Below are 16,643 nucleotides of genomic sequence, written 5' to 3' on the forward strand. Positions count from 1 at the left end.
GTGGTGTGATGAAGATCGTATAAATTCTGTAACGGTTATAAATGTGGTGTGATGCACCTTTCTCATAAACCATCAACAAATGTGGTGTGATGCACCTTTCTCATAAACCATCAACAAATGTGGTGTGATGAAGATCGTATAAATTCTGTAACGGTTATAAAGTCTACTTGGCAAATATATATATATACTTGGAACTACTACCCTCGTCTTAATTAATATTACTGAATTTTACGTAATTACAGCTGTTTTAGTCCGAACCACTGACAAGGATATCTTCAGTAATCTTATATCTACATTTTACGAACCGTGGTGTCTGTCCGAGTATTCGTCTGTCTCCAGTTTAAAATGTTTCTCACGCAGACAAAGCTCAACATTTACTTTTGAAATGACGGGAGAACAGGCATGAATAATGTTGATGCCAAATTTTATTTCGCAAGCAGGATATTCTACACTAAATTGTTAGCAATTAATCACACTATCATACATATTTGAAAATGCGACGTAACTTCAAGAATAAAAATGTAGATTTACCGTATGTTATTGCTGAGTGGCTCTTAGCATGACTGAAATGCTCAACAATTACTTTTCCTTTTGCTCTGAGTTAAACCAAAAGTGCAATACTTTTTAAAGTCCGTGAAATAACTTCAATTGATAGATTAACTTAAACTTTTTCCGACACTGGGGACGGGTACTTTTACTTGTAGTTACAAAAACGAAGTTGGAAACAGGTGATGTAATTAGGACTTCTACCAAACTTATTTACATGGCAGCATTTAATGTAGTTGGAGCTTCTACTGTAGTTGTTCACTTGGCAACAATTAATATGTTTGGCTACCTCAATTACCATAATGTTTTACATGGTAATTAGAAACTGTGCAACGGTTTACATAGATTACAATGTTTTAGGATTTTCGCCAGATAAGGGAGACATAAACGCTTTTGGTTTTGAGTTTAATAACACAGTTAGATGAGTCAATTAGTACCTTCCACAAAGCAGGGTATGCAATTAACATCTAATGATGTCATTAGAAATTTAATAACAAAATAATGAAGGAAGGGGGACATAACCTACCATTATCCTTTATAGAGAGTTTTGCTTCCTAAACAGGTACCCTCAGCTAGTGGTAATAAAATGGATTGTACTTGGAAGATATGTATGACCAGATAACAGACCACTAGATGTCTTTACACCAACTTGAAGGATGGAAAACTGGTGTCTTTATATACTAGTTTGAATGTCAAATCACCAGGTGTCTTTATATCAGTTTGACGGATGGACAGTTAGGTGTCTTAATAACCGCTTGAAGGAAGGACCACAAGGTGTCTTTATACCAGCTTGAAGGAAGGACCAATTGATACCTTTATAACTGCTTGAAGGAAGAATTACTAGGTATCTTTATACCAGCTTGAAGAAAGGACCACAAGGTCTATTTATACCAGCTTGCAAGAACGACGAACTGATGCCTTGATAACCGCTTGAAGGAAGGGCCACTAGGTATCTTTATACCAGCTTGAAAAAAGGACCACAAGGTATATTTATTACAGCTTGATGGAAGGACCAATTGATACCTTTATAACCGTTTGAAGGAATGACCAATTGAAACCTATATAACTGCTTGAAGGAAGGGCCACAAGGTATATTTATACCAGCTTGAAGGAACAATCAATTGATACCTATATAACCGCTTGAAGGAAGTACCACATGGTATATTTATTCCAGCTTGATGGAAGGACCAATTGATACCTTTATAACTGTTTGAAGGAAGGACCAATTGATACCTTTATAACCGCTTGAAGGAAGGACCACTAGATGTCTCTATACCAGCTTGAATGATGATAACAAACCAGAGTTAGCCCTATATTGTAATAGAGCATACACAGTATTTAGGAGTTGGGTATAGCCATTATAGTAAACCATACAGTTTTTAAACAAACTTAAAATAATATTTGGTTTACGGCACCACCAATATATCAAACATTCTGTAAAGAGCAAATACCATAATTCAAAAACAGAGGAATTACAGATGTAAACAGACAATCAGATGTTGCATATTCGAGTGTTTTTATATAATTTTTTAGGTTTTTACTTAAGGGTCAGTAACTTAAGAATAAAGTTGTTGTATGGAGTTAGTATGTTACGTAAATGAGAAATACTCTATTCTTTTTTATGCTACTTTCAGTAATAGTATATATAGAATGTTCAATGTATCTAGTTGTATATTCTATAATTTTATACTTTTATCATTGAGATTACTTTGCATTGTTAGCTTAGCTAATCGAAACTCATGAGACATTATTGGGTTTATGACCGAAAATATCGTTAACAGCGAGGATACCCAGCTGATGAAACGATGTATTCTAATCTTTAAAGTAGAAACGTGAGAACACTGTTTATCGGTTAGGTAGCTTGCTGTGACCGGAATTTAATATTATTGTATTTGGTTTCCTTCACAGGTAATAGATCAAGGTATAGTTTTTCATCCGGGTTCTTACTGTCGAGATCCGTGGAACATATTGGACGCCATTGTTGTAGTATGTGCTCTTGTCGCCTTTGCCTATGCGTATGTATTTTCTGTGTGTTTATTTTAAACAACAAATAGTTCGTTATTTTATCCTCTCTCTCCGAAAATATAGTATTTATTTTATCAAATGAAATCCCTAACGCTTATCTTTATATTTTAAACATTTTTAATTTTCTGTAGAAACATTTTAAGATAGTAAACATAAGGGTTTTTTTTTGTTAATTAAATCTTAAAGTGAAGTATTACCGAATTTTACTTTCTACTTTCACCACTAGAGGGAGCAGCACGGGACAAAATCTAAGCACTATCAAATCCATGAGGGTTCTTCGAGTTCTGAGACCGCTAAAAACCATCAAACGTGTACCAAAGTTAAAGGTATTAACCATTGTATTATTTAGAAGAAGTTTTAATATATCCCAGTTATAACCTCTATTCTTTGTTTAAATATATTCTCAGCATACCTCTAAGATTGTAATATCTTCTTGAAAAGTTCATATAATAAATTCCAGATATTCTATTTCTTAACAAAAACATATTTTGTCCATTTTAGTGTTAGCTTACTCCCAGGATTACCTTACTGAGAATAAAAAGAATTAATTACATAGTTTTTCTAGACAAATGAATGCTTTTTTCAATACGTAAAACACACAGTTATTCTGCCAAAAAAATTTAAAATAAAATTAATCAAACGAGACATCAACGTTTTTTACTTGCATAATAATTATTTATAAAGTTTAAAAAATATAAGTTAAAAAAAACTTTAAAACGATACATGTTTCGGTGGAAATAATTCCATCATCTTTAACAGAATAAACCACGAATTACACGTGAAGTTTATTTACAGTCAACAATTTTCTTTTTCACACCCACTCTTGATTTGTAATAATTCCACTAACCTTTTTTCCTCTGCACTAAACGTGTTTTAATAGTGATTTAACACTTAAAGGTCATAGCTACCGTTTCTGTTTTATTCATTACCTATTGGTTTCTCCGGTTTTAGGCGGTGTTTGACTGTGTGGTGACGTCACTGAAAAATGTGTTCAACATTCTTATCGTATACATCCTCTTCCAATTCATCTTCGCTGTGATAGCTGTGCAGCTCTTCAACGGGAGGTTTTTCTTCTGCAATGATGAATCAAAACTCACGAGATCGGAATGCGAGTAAGTCTTCTTGTAAAATATTTTACTAAGTAAAACAAAACAGAAACACGTTACAGATTATCTCAAAGGCGGCAGAAGAAACCATTTAAAAATCATTAAAACCGTTTTTATAGCTAACAGATAATTTGACTGAGAAGGAGTAGTTCTAATCACATAATGAACCTAAAGTCACGAGAAACTAATTTAATGAATTTCATACATTCTCAGAATGATTTGAGTTTAAACACCATAAAAAACAATATATTCCAGTTAGAGTCTATTGTTGCTCTGATTGTTGTTTAAGAGTCTACTGTTGCTCTGATTGTTGTTTAAAAGTCTACTGTTGCTCTGATTTGACGTCATACAAGTGACCTCAACCATGTACCAGGGTGTATTGATGTATAATAACACTGTAAATTGGTCATAATAAACAACAATCAGAGCAACAGTAGACTCTTAAACAACAATCAGAGCAACAGTAGACTCTTAAACAACAATCAGAGCAACAGTAGACTCTTAAACAACAATCAGAGCAACATTTGACTCTTAAACAACAATGAGAGCAACAGTAGACTCTTAAACAACAATTAGAGCAGCAGTAGACTCTGAAACAACGAGGTAATTTTCGTTCCATTATTTTAAAAGTAGAAAAAAGTAACATTTTCATGTCTTTAATTTTATATCATTTAATGTCATGTTAATTACACGTGTGAATGTTGTTTTTGTTCAATCAGAGGCGAATATTTTGTATTTGCTCAAAACGGTAAGCCACCAGAAGTTCATAAACGGGAATGGGAGAAACGACCGTTTCACTATGATGACGTCATGTCCGCCATGTTAACCCTTTTCACAGTTTCCACAGGAGAGGGTTGGCCTGCGTAAGTTAAAATATATTTTCTTATAAATTCCCTTGTCTAAAAAAAGGTGAACCTGAGTAACGTTTAAGTTTTAAAGTTATGAGTAAAATAATTAAAGCCTTTAAAAAATCCTCAATTACATCATTTATAAGTCTGATGTCTGTAAGTTTGATTGATTGAAAAATAACCCACAATTATATAATCTGTAAATCTGATCCCTTGATAGATAACTCCTTGTTACATAATCTGTAACTCTGATTCATTGATAAATAACCCACAGTTACATAATCTGTAACTCTGATTCATTGATAAATAACCCACAGTTACATAATCTGTAACTCTGATGCCTTGATAAATAACCCACAATTTCATAATCTGTAAATCTGATGCTCACAGTTACATAATCTGTAAATCTGATGCCTTGTTAAATAACCTACAGTTACATAATCTGTAAGTCTGATGCCTTAATAAATAACCCACAGTTACATAATCTGTAAATTTGGTGCCTTAATAAATAACCCACAGTTACATAATCTGTAAATTTGGTGCCTTGAGAATATCCCACAGTTACATAATCTATAAATCTGGTACCTTGATAATATCCCACAGTTACATAATCTATAAATCTGGTACCTTGATAATATCCCACAGTTACATAATCTATAAATCTGGTACCTTGATAATATCCCACAGTTACATAATCTGTAAATTTGGTGCCTTCGTAAATAGCCCAGAGTTATATAATCTGTAACTCTGATGCCTTGATAAATAACCCACAGTTTCATAGTTTGTAAGATTGGTAAAAGTGTCAAAGTTCTCTAACCTGTAAATTTGACTTCTCGATAGAAAGGTCAGTTTTATAGCAGACTTTAAATTGAGCTAAATGCTAAGAAGAAATCTCTCAGTACATCTACAAAAATAATTAATTAATATTTTATATTCCAGAGTCTTACAAAATTCTATGGATGCAACATATGAAGACTATGGGCCTCTTCCAAGATTTAGAATTGAGATGGCAATTTTTTACGTGGTCTTTTTCATCGTTTTTCCCTTCTTTTTTGTAAACATTTTCGTAGCCTTAATAATCATCACATTTCAGGAACAGGGGGAAAAAGAGTTAGAAAAAGGAGATCTTGACAAAAATCAAGTGAGTTTTTTTATGTAATTACAGAATAAAAAAAAGTTAATTCATGTCAATGTATTTTAATGAAATTTGATAATAGCTTTTTTTCATAACAAGCCGTTTGTTATTTAATGACAATAAATCAGTAACTATGCCAGTGTTAAAGAAACACTGATGAATAATGTCTTTAACGCATAGTTCAATACATTCATAGTTCATTGGATTATCTTAATACCACCCACAAGCAGATCTTTGATTCTCCAATTTTTGGTGCCCTCAGTGGTAAGTCTAAAAAACTTATAACTTTAAGCCCGAGTTTTAGTACCCGTGGTGGGCACAGTTCAGACAACCCATTGGTTAGCTTTAAGTTTGACAAAAGGCAAAGAAACGACCTATTTGGGGGGAGAAAAAAGATGTCATGTTTTCTTGTAGCATTTGCTGAGCTTTCCAGAGAGTGTTGTATTATCTGAGTATTTACTGAACTTTCCAGAGAGTGTTGTATTATCTGAATATCTGCTGAACTTTCCAGAGAGTGTTGTATTATCTGTGTATCTACTGAACTTTCCAGAGAGTGTTGTCTTATCTGTGTATTTACTGAACTTTCCAGCAGATAATATAACACTCTCTGGAAAGTTCAGTAAATACACAGATAATACAACACTCTCTGGAAAGTTCAGTAGATACACAGATAATACAACACTCTCTGGAAAGTTCAGTAGATACACAGATAATACAACACTCTCTGGAAAGTTCAGCAGATACTCAGATAAGATAACACTCTCTGAAAAGTTCAGTAGATACACAGATAATATAACACTCTCTCTGGAAAGTTCAGTAGATATTTTAAAGCTAAAGCCTAAACATCTATAGTGGCTATCAATAAATTGTTACGACGTTCCTAATAAGATAAGACAAAACTCTCTGGAAAGTTCAGCAGATAGTCAGATAAGATAACACTTAATCATAACCACGACCTTAGCTTTAATAATCATAACCACGACCTTAGCTTTAATGATCTTAACCATGACCTTAACTTTAATAATCTTAACTATGACCTTAACTTTAATAATCTTAACCATGACCTTATCTTTAATAATCTTGACCATGACCTTAGCTTAAAAAATTATAACAATGACCTTAACTTTAATAATTTTGACCATGACCTTAACTTTAATAATTTTGACCATGACCTTAACTTTAATAATTTTGACCATGACCTTAACTTTAATAATTTTGACCATGACCTTAACTTTAATAATCTTAACCATGAACTAGCTTTAATAATTTTGACCATGACCTAAGCTTTAATAATCTTAACCATGACCTTAGCTTTAATAATCATGACCATGACCTTAACTTTAATAATTTTGACCATGACCTTAGCTTTAATAATCATAACAATGACCGTAGCTTTAATAATCATGACCATGACCTATGAAGGTATTTGTTATAATTAGGTTACAATAAGGGCCGTGCGTGACCCAGTATTTAGCGTGCTGAACTGTAAATCTGAGATCTCGTGGTTACCCCTCCAAACTTTGGAGGCGTTTAAAATATCGACATCCAAACCCTCACTACTTAATTAGAGTAAAGTAAGAGTTGGCGGTGGGTGCAGTTAACTAGTTGCCTTCCCTCTAGTCTATCAGGTTAGAATCAAGGACGGCTAGCGGAAATAGATCTTATTGACCTTTGCACAAACATCCGAAACAAACAAATACAGAGTGAAAACAGTTACGAAGATAAGATTTTCGTAATATATTTTATAATATTGAGGCAAAAGTCTTTATATGATATTACGCGGAGAAATCTGATTGGTCAATTATATTAAGGAAATAAGCATTTCGTTGATCTGATTGGTCAATTATATTAAGGAAATAAGCATTTCGTTAATCTGATTGGTCAATTATATTAAGGAAATAAGCATTTCGTTGTTGTTTGTTTGTTTCAGAAATCTTGTATTGACTTTGCATTGCAAGCCAAACCTCTTCAGCGTTATATGCCTAAAAACAAAGACAGTGTGAAATACAAAATTTGGAAAATTGTCGTTTCAACGGGCTTCGAATACTTCATAATGGTTCTCATCGTTCTCAACACGTTACTACTAATGATGAAGGTGAGCGGTAACTGTTCTGTTTATTTTTATCTTATACGTGAAAAAAATTATATCGCGAGTAACAAAGACTGATGCGTGTCGTAATTAACTATTTATTTTTGTAAAAAGATATTCAATTTGATAAGGATGGAGCACGTAAGTGACTAGTTTTTCTCAACAGGTAACCATCGTTACAGTTTCCATAGCGATGGAAAGGATATTGGAAACCATGGAAACGTTGTCACAAATATATTGCGAGATCTTATAAGAAAGACTGATACATGTCGTAATTATTTTCTTTTTTAAAGATATTCAATTTGATAAGGATGGAGCACGTAAGTGACCAGTTCTTCTCAACAGGTAACCATCGTTACAGTTTCCATAGCGATGGAAAGGATAATGGAAACCATGGAAACGTTGTCACGAATATATTGCGAGACCTTTTCTATTGAATTTCCGGTTGTTGTTTTATTGAACATTTTGGCGGCATTGCGCATGCACTGGGAGTGACAGTTGACGAGAAACTGAAATTTCTTTGGTGAAACTGAAAAACATAAAACCTGAAATATATTATCAAATTGAGAATTGCTGAAAGAAATTTAAAACAAAAACGAAAGCATGTGTTCTGAAGGTGTAGGTTTAGTATGCATGGCATTTCGTTTGTGAAAAATATTGAATGTGGAACGTGTTTGTCCATATGCTTATCCTTTTCTTTATCTTATTCTAGAAAGTTGTTTCTTGTCTGTTCTTATTCTCACGTGCTTTTAATGACCGATGAAGACGAGCTTTGACGATAATATTTCCATTACGTTGGTTGTTTTGCACTCACTGTTGGCAAGATCAGCTAATCACGTGCATTTATTAACCAATAAGAACGATCCCTTACAGTGATGTGCTAATTGGTTGTTTGGACTCTGTGCTGTCCACGTGACAAAAAAAGTATATAGCCTTTAATTTCTAATGAAGTTTGTGGCCATTTTTAATTAGTGTTTTTGTCAGAAAAATCACATTAAAAATGAACTATAAGTTGTGAAAACGTTTATTGTGATTTCTTTCGTGGTGAAAGATACGATGTTTCTTATTCTCGCGAAGCCAGGTTAACGTTTTCGAACTTTTTTTAGGGTTAATCTTCTGTGTGAGTTATTCATGATTTTTTTTTGCCTTACCCTGTAACCGAGAAAGAGAACGACGGGAATCTTTAGGAACTTAATGATTGAAACTTGGTACGTGTGTTCGACAACATTTTCCAAGTTTGGATCTCAAGAGGATGATCCAAGGATGATCTTGATCTAATGGCCCGTACTTGAGATTAGACAACTGACTTTTTTTTTAAATATAATTTATCTACTTCGTCTACTGTTATATTCTTGAATATTTCAGTTATTCGTGGATACGTGTGTTATATTTAAATCGTCCTATCTTTATCCTATCCTCTTCGTTGTATAACACAATGTGAAATATTGCCAACTACACTACATCAAAAAAAAAATAGAAAGTTAAAGATTTAGTTGGTCTGGAACATGATGCCTAAATCCAATTCCTAAAAAAATATTTGTAATTAGTTAGGTGCAATTTCACGTATCTCGTTGTGGGAATTCTCGGCTTCGTTGGCGCATTTTGCACGTGCTTCTTAATCTCTCTGGATTTTACTACACTACCCTCAGTTCATTGATTTTCTGCATGGTGATTATCACCTAGGTAACGGAATGACAGCGTTACCTGCTGATAGGGAGAAGAGGTCTTTTTGACAGAAGTACAGCTGGAAATTGGATAAACGGACAGAAGTGACCCACTTTCGCATCTTCAGGTCCGTAATCCGTAGTTTCAGGTAGAAATCCTAAGAGAAGGTTATCCGATACAAGGTCCACGATGGTTCACAATGAGTATCCAGTGTACAAAGTCGCAGAATATTGAAAAGTTTTCATGATGACTGTTTAGTACAAGGTCGCAGAAGGTCAAAGGTACGTCATGATGACTGTTTAGTACAAGGTCGCATAAGGTCAAAGGTACTTTATGATGACTGTTTAGTACAAGGTCGCAGAAGGTCAAAGGTACGTCATGATGACTGTTTAGTACAAGATCGCAGAAGGTCCAAAATGTTTCATAATGACTGTTATCAAACAAGGACTCACCAGTCCATTGCTCGTGGATTCAAAGTAAGTTTCTGGACTAAAGTGATTATCAATGGTAAGGAACAAACTTCCAAAATCTCATTTAATTTCGAGACCTTCTTCAGGTCGTCAGTTGACCACACAGCTCGTCTGGACTTTTATCGAGGTCACTAGAATTTATAGCAATGCTACTGAATGACTGTACTCTACATAGAGATCCAAGGTTCATGTCTCGATATACCAAGAGACACTGTTGAATATGACCGTTTCGGTTTAGTGTAGGGAGGAATAATTATGTTGGATGTGACTCTCTTAGACAAGTTAATTTACTTCCACAGACACATTTTGTTTATGAAATAAACTGTAAATATATATATATATATTGCTCCAAATTTCATTTCTGTTGGTTCAACTGGGTGAACAAAAATTTAACTTTGAAATTTTTCCCTTTTTAATTTGTTTCATTCACTTTTCAATGCTACTATAACGTAACTACAGTGCCAATGTTTTAACAAAGTAGTATGAATATCGCTGAAAGTATAATTTGTGAGTTAATAAGAAATGAATTAAAATACAACCGACAAAGTCGTAATAAATACATATGTTTGTAAAACAAAAAATATGTATATATATATATGTATATATATATATATATATATGTGAGTGTAGTTATTTTTTTTTGGTGTTTGTTTTCTGAAAATGGATTGTTGTCTCTTTTTAGGCTTACCAATTTGAGCTTTAATTTCATCTTAGTTTTGATAATTGATAAAATGTTCTACGTGTTAACTATATTTGTTCTTACTGAACTGTCTGACTTGTCTTGCTTTTTTGCCTCTGTGGGTTGTCCCGTTTCTAGTTTTACAATCAAAGCAAGTTAATGGTGCTTTCTCTACACTACATGAATGCTGTCTTCACTGCTTTCTTTACTGTTGAATGCTTATTGAAGCTGGCTGCATTTGGAATCAGGGTAAGAAAGTATGAAAAATCCTCACTAGATGTCGCTGTATACTGCGTATTGAGTATCTCTCGGTGTTTATCAAATAATCATTATTCAAAACGGTTACGTTTTCAGTGTTTTACTTTCTATTCGAAATCAATTTTATTTCGGATATTTACTGAAATACCTACAAAAGATTATTTTTTTGTTAGTTTGGTTAAATTTTGATTCCCATTAATATCAAATACAACTTGAGGATCAAATTTTTTTTCTGGTTAAAATGTAATGTGTACGTTTCATTTGCAAAATGAACATTATACTTTTTATTTTTATTTTAATCACACGAAGATCTGAATTAGTTTTTTTTTTCGGAAGCATTTAGATGTTATTATCCTATTTTTTATTTCAACTGAATACGAAGTTATCTTTTTGCCTGCAAACAATCTCTTTCGTTGAAAGGTTTTCTTTAATCATTAAAATAATGACATTGAAAGTATATTAACCTTATTAATCATTAGAACGGTAAAATATCTAAAAATTTACTTACAACAATGACTAAAATAGTTTACATTTAACCTATTCAACAATATTAAATTTAATACTGTTGCTTAACAGCTATTACAACGAGAAATTTCATAGGATGGGAAAACAAGTAAAAGTTTTGGCAGTATACTATTGGTTGAAATTTAACTGTCATTCAGAGTAGTGACCAATCATTGCGCTGAGATTGCTGCATGTGATATGTCTACTAAATCGTGAATGGTTAAAGTAAAACAGTATCTTGCCAATTCATTGTTCTTATTTTTTGTAGCATTAAGAGAGCTTATTAATGGTGTGTTCGTGGTAATTTAGGCCTTACAGATTTTTAATCAAGACTTTATACAATATATCATTGCCTCAAAGTTTGTCGAAAAAATAATTTTATTAACTTCTAACGACTTGCTATTTTCATTAGGTTGTGTAATAAGAACAATTAGTCCAAAAGAACGACCAATAAGTGAATAATAACACCCCACCTATAAAAAAGTACATGAGCATTTTGTATTTTTTATAATTGATTATTAATATCTCACTCAATGTAAACTAATGTATTAAAAATATTCAAAACCTTTTTTATGTTATTTTTCTTTTGTAAGGAAAACCTTAAAATATTTTTTTAACGAAAAGTTGTAAGACGAATAAGATTTTAGTTATTTATAGGCCCGAAGAGCACTGTGAAGTATACATTTTTTTCGGTGTTCAAAAGGTCTAATCATACTTTGTGACAATTTTTGAGGTGGTGTATTAATTGATTTGAGATTAGCGCTTTCGTCACAACGCATGGAAGTATCATTAATCTCCAAATTAATTACGAATAGAATATTTAGAAAGTAAAATTTGCCTTTCAATTATATTTGTATGTTGTTGTTTTTCATTTAGTTTTATGATTAGTTCACATGTCTGCATCCATATAGCATGCTATTGTATGCCTGATACATTTCTGTTGAGTGCATGCTAGGCCTAACTATCTCCTTTAGCGTTCTCTGGTGGTTAGGCCTAGTTTTGTTTTATTTGTATGAAACCAAATTGCATGATATTGTGTTGGTTTGGGAAATGCATGTAGTTTCATAACAAATATAGTTTTGTAGACATTATTCTTACAAATAAAAGGACGATTTATCATTCTAAAGCTAAGATTATCAGTTTAGCAATCGTATGCTAATGTCTAAATTAATATAAGTTTCAGAGAAATTTCTGTTTTATTTGTCTTCATATTCACTCGCTTGAAAATCTTACCACACCCAGGCAAGTACTGAAGTTGAATGTATAGCCCTTTTGATTTTACTTGAGGCTTTCTTTGATGGCTAACTCCAATCTCTCATAACCAAACAACAAAGACGATTGCTTTGTTTTAAACAACTGCAATCTCTCACCCAAAACCCCACCAATCCTGAAAATAAAGATGTAAAATTTGGCTGTAATTTCATTCCTGTCACACAGTTTTTTTCTTAGTTTTTTTTTGTTTTTACATCCCCCCTCCGCCCCCTCGCTGTAGTAGTCACGAGTAAACAGTTTTTACAGCTACATTTTAAGCTACTCAACCAAAATAACTTTTCACAACACTCCTCCTCCTCCTTCTCCCGCTCGAATGTGTCCTCAAGCTTGTTACTTTCGGATGCAAGACTTGGTATTTTTCCCATTCATCATTCAATGTTTATAATTGGCTTAATATATTGTCATCTATAAAGGAAGTTAAAATTTATTTCAATTCTGAATTTTAGGGTGTTTTATTTAAAAACTAAATGATTCATATAGATATTCACTCTCCCAGAATAAAGAAGATCTACCTTTGAAAAACACTAAGTTTATTGACGTTCTTTGATCTGATTGTTGGGTTATACATTTTTTTCCCAAGTATCACATATATCAAGATATATTATGATATTAGGTGTCCACTGTAAAGAATACATACAATTTTTTGTGGAATAGTTTTGGTGCACTGGTTTACAGAAAAATGCTTAATTTCGATATTTTATAATTTTACTTTACTGTAAAATCTATCATCATTAATTTTTGTAATATGCAAATCATTTTTAGTTAGTTATATGTTATGTTTTTCCGAGGTTGTATCTTACCAGTCATATTTTTCTAAACACAATTTAATATCTTTGAGTTGTTGTGTTTCATATTGACAACGATTAAAGTTGTGCATATATCGAAACATGATGCGATTTATGCCCTAATCAAAAAATTTTTATTAATTCGTCTAATCATTATTTGGAAATTATTATAAGCTTAACATGCAAATTTCTTCACTAACTCTTCGTTAAATAGCCAAGGTAGTCAACATACACTAATTTCGAAATATGGAAATTGCTACTGATAATTTAATCAATTTTTTTCATCCAGTCTTCAAAAGTACCATTTAAATACAGTAAAATAATTGTATTTACAGTTTCATTGTATCCCTTTTAAACATGCATCAAAGATCAGGTTAAAGAATTCAAGATAGGGATTTCATATCCATTGTGCTATTAAATTCATGCAGTACGAGTCATTTACTAATTATTGGATTACGATTCATTTGATTCATTTGCAGCATGAAGGAGTAAGTAAATTGCGGGTTGATTTTGATATTAAATCAACTACATATTATTAGGTATACTGACTCAATTATTAAAGAACACTGGTGTTGCTGATCATTTTTATTACAATCAGTTCTATAGTGTGCTTAAATTTGATATTTAACAATTGGGTACTTAAATCAGTTGTTGAGGAATTTGTTACTTAAATAAGGGGTTTAAGAATTAGGTGCTAAAATCAGATGTTGAAGAATCAGGTGGTTATATCAGTTGTTTAATATTAGGTGCTTATATCAGATGCAGAAGAATTATAATCACTAAAATTTGTCATAATACATCTGATATACTTGTCATAAAATACAGGTATAATTAATTGTAACCATGCTTCACCAGCTATGTAAGAGGCGTTTACACCATAACAACGGTTGAAAAATTAGATGCTTAAATAAAGACATTTCAAATTTAAACAAGGACTATTACAGAACAAAAAAACAAACAAAACATTTTAGCCGACAATAAGTCACCAGCATTCCATTTCGTTTGTAGTTTTATATCGCTCTGACTTTCTCGAAACAATAATGCCAGAAAATGTGTACGACATTTATCAAATACTAAAGAGTTCAAATTAATTTTGACAAATATGTTGTCTAGCTTCAATATGTCTGAAACAAATATTATCAATTTTTCTAAATATCTTATAATCAATGTAATTACTCCAGAAATGTCTTAGTTCTTGTTAATTTGGGCTCGACATGGCCAGGTGGTTAGGGCCCCGGCATGGCCAGGTGGTTAGGGCACTCGACTCGCAATCTGAGAGTCGCGGGTTCGAATCCCCATCACACCAAACATGCTCGCCCTTTTAGCCGTGGGGGCGTTATAATGTGACGGTCAATCCCACTATTCGTCGGTAAAAGAGTAGCCCAAGAGTTGGCGGTGGGTGGTGATGACTAGCTGCCTTCCCTCTAGTCTTACACTGCTAAATTAAGGACGGCTAGCGCAGATAGCCCTCGTGTAGCTTTGCGCGAAATTCAAAACAAACAATTAATCTTGCTAATTTATTTTTTCACAGAATATTTCTGTCCATGTTTGTTTTAGTGCTTCAATTTTCTTTTGAAAAACTACTTCTGGAAATTTTCTCGAATTAAATCATTCTCGTAGTTTTATTGAACAAGAAGCAGCAAACGATTATTTTTTTTGTATTTGATTTATTTAGCCCTCTGGTTACTTATTTTTGGAGCATCTTCGTTATTTTTACCAATTAATTTCAGTAATGCTATGTATATTTTAGAAATTATTAATTAGCGTTGTTATTTCTATTATCATTTTTTCCGCTATCTTCATTCTGTTCTTCGGTAGTTTATGATCTTATTTAATTAAAAAATTATTTTTAAATTACGTTATTGTCTAGTTTTATTTGTAATACTCTCGTAGATCATACTTTTTGCCTGCCTGAAAATAGAAAATGAAATATAAAATTTGTAATTTATCCCATTCGTGCATAAAATTAATCTTTAGGTTTCTATCCTCCAAGTTGACTCTTGTTCGTTTGTATTAAAGTATTTTTAAGCCTAAAAAAACAGACAAAAACATTTAACCTATCATAGATATCAGTTTGGCAAGGTACAAACAAAAACATTTAACCTATCATAGATATTAGTTTGGCAAGGTACAAACAAAAACATTTAAACTATCATACATATCAGTTTGGCAAGATACAAACAAAAACATTTATAAAAAATACTGGAACAAAAGATGAACTACATCTCTCAAGTCTGTTGGATTTTTTAAGGCTTGTTTTATCTCACATTTTACTAGAAATATTTAACTCTGTTAGGGTTAAATTGGGACTGAACAGTCCCAAACGGCATTCCGTCTCTTCAGCATTAGCGTTCCTGGTCTTCTGATGGGAATGTCAATGTGGATCACAGAATGTTGTTGCATTCCTGGTCTTCTGATGAGAATGCCAATGTGGATCACAGAATGTTGTTGCATTCCTGGTCTTCTGATTGGAATGCCAATGTGGATCACAGAATGATGTTGCATTCCTGGTCTTCTGATGGGAATGCCAATGTGGATCACAGAATGTTGTTGCATTCCTGGTCTTCTGATGGGAATGCCAATGTGGATCACAGAATGTTGTTAGCATTACCTAGGTCTTCTGATGGGAATGTCAATGTGGGTCACAGAATGTTGTTGCATTCCTGGTCTTCTGATGGGAATGTCTTTCAAAATCCTAGTTTAACAACTGCGGTTAAGATTCACATTTTTTTTACTATTATTTATCATACCTAAATGCGGATCCATGACGTAGATGTACTTTTGTTTAAATAATATTACTGTAGTTTAGAGTTGCGAATCTTGTTAAAGATCTGTTGTCAATATAACGTTTTCTAAACCAAGAAGTATCTGCTACGAGGAAGTAAAAGTAAGAAGGAAAGCATTCAAAACTGGTTGCAGAAAAGGCAGATGTTCACAGATGTTGACTGACTTTATAAAATTGAATTTATTGTGCTATTTTATTTGAGTCTATAGAATTCCTATCGATTATAGATGGGTATATCTTATGAAGAATGCATTAAAAGAGTGTTTGTTTGTTGAATTTCGCACAAAGCTACTAGAGGGCTATTTGCGCTAGCCGTCCCAAATTTAGAAGTGACGGGCTAGAAGGAAATCAACTAGTAAACACCACCCACTGTCAACTTTTGGGCTACTTTTTACCGATTAAAAGTGGAGTTGGCCGTTACATTATAAAGTTCTTCCCTTCCACGACTAAAAGAGCGAACGTTTTCGATGACGGAA

The 16,643-nt window shown here is 32.8% G+C and overlaps 1 protein-coding gene across 1 annotated transcript in view; it reads left to right on the forward strand.

Annotated features, from left to right (window-relative positions):
* The window catches only part of LOC106470640 (voltage-dependent calcium channel type A subunit alpha-1-like), a 96,528-nt gene extending 84,929 nt beyond the window's left edge, over positions 1–11,599 (forward strand). Inside the window, exons 24-31 of the mRNA XM_022399266.1 lie at positions 2,455–2,561; positions 2,798–2,897; positions 3,523–3,683; positions 4,397–4,540; positions 5,465–5,666; positions 7,591–7,755; positions 10,702–10,812; positions 11,594–11,599. Of these exons, the coding sequence (XP_022254974.1) occupies positions 2,455–2,561; positions 2,798–2,897; positions 3,523–3,683; positions 4,397–4,540; positions 5,465–5,666; positions 7,591–7,755; positions 10,702–10,812; positions 11,594–11,599 (996 nt within the window). The remainder of the gene's footprint in view (positions 1–2,454; positions 2,562–2,797; positions 2,898–3,522; positions 3,684–4,396; positions 4,541–5,464; positions 5,667–7,590; positions 7,756–10,701; positions 10,813–11,593) is intronic.
* Positions 11,600–16,643: the final 5,044 nt, after the last annotated feature.

The sequence above is a fragment of the Limulus polyphemus genome, unplaced genomic scaffold (genome assembly GCF_000517525.1).
Source record: "Limulus polyphemus unplaced genomic scaffold, Limulus_polyphemus-2.1.2 Scaffold4132, whole genome shotgun sequence".
In the NCBI taxonomy this organism is placed as follows: Eukaryota; Metazoa; Arthropoda; class Merostomata; order Xiphosura; family Limulidae; genus Limulus; species Limulus polyphemus.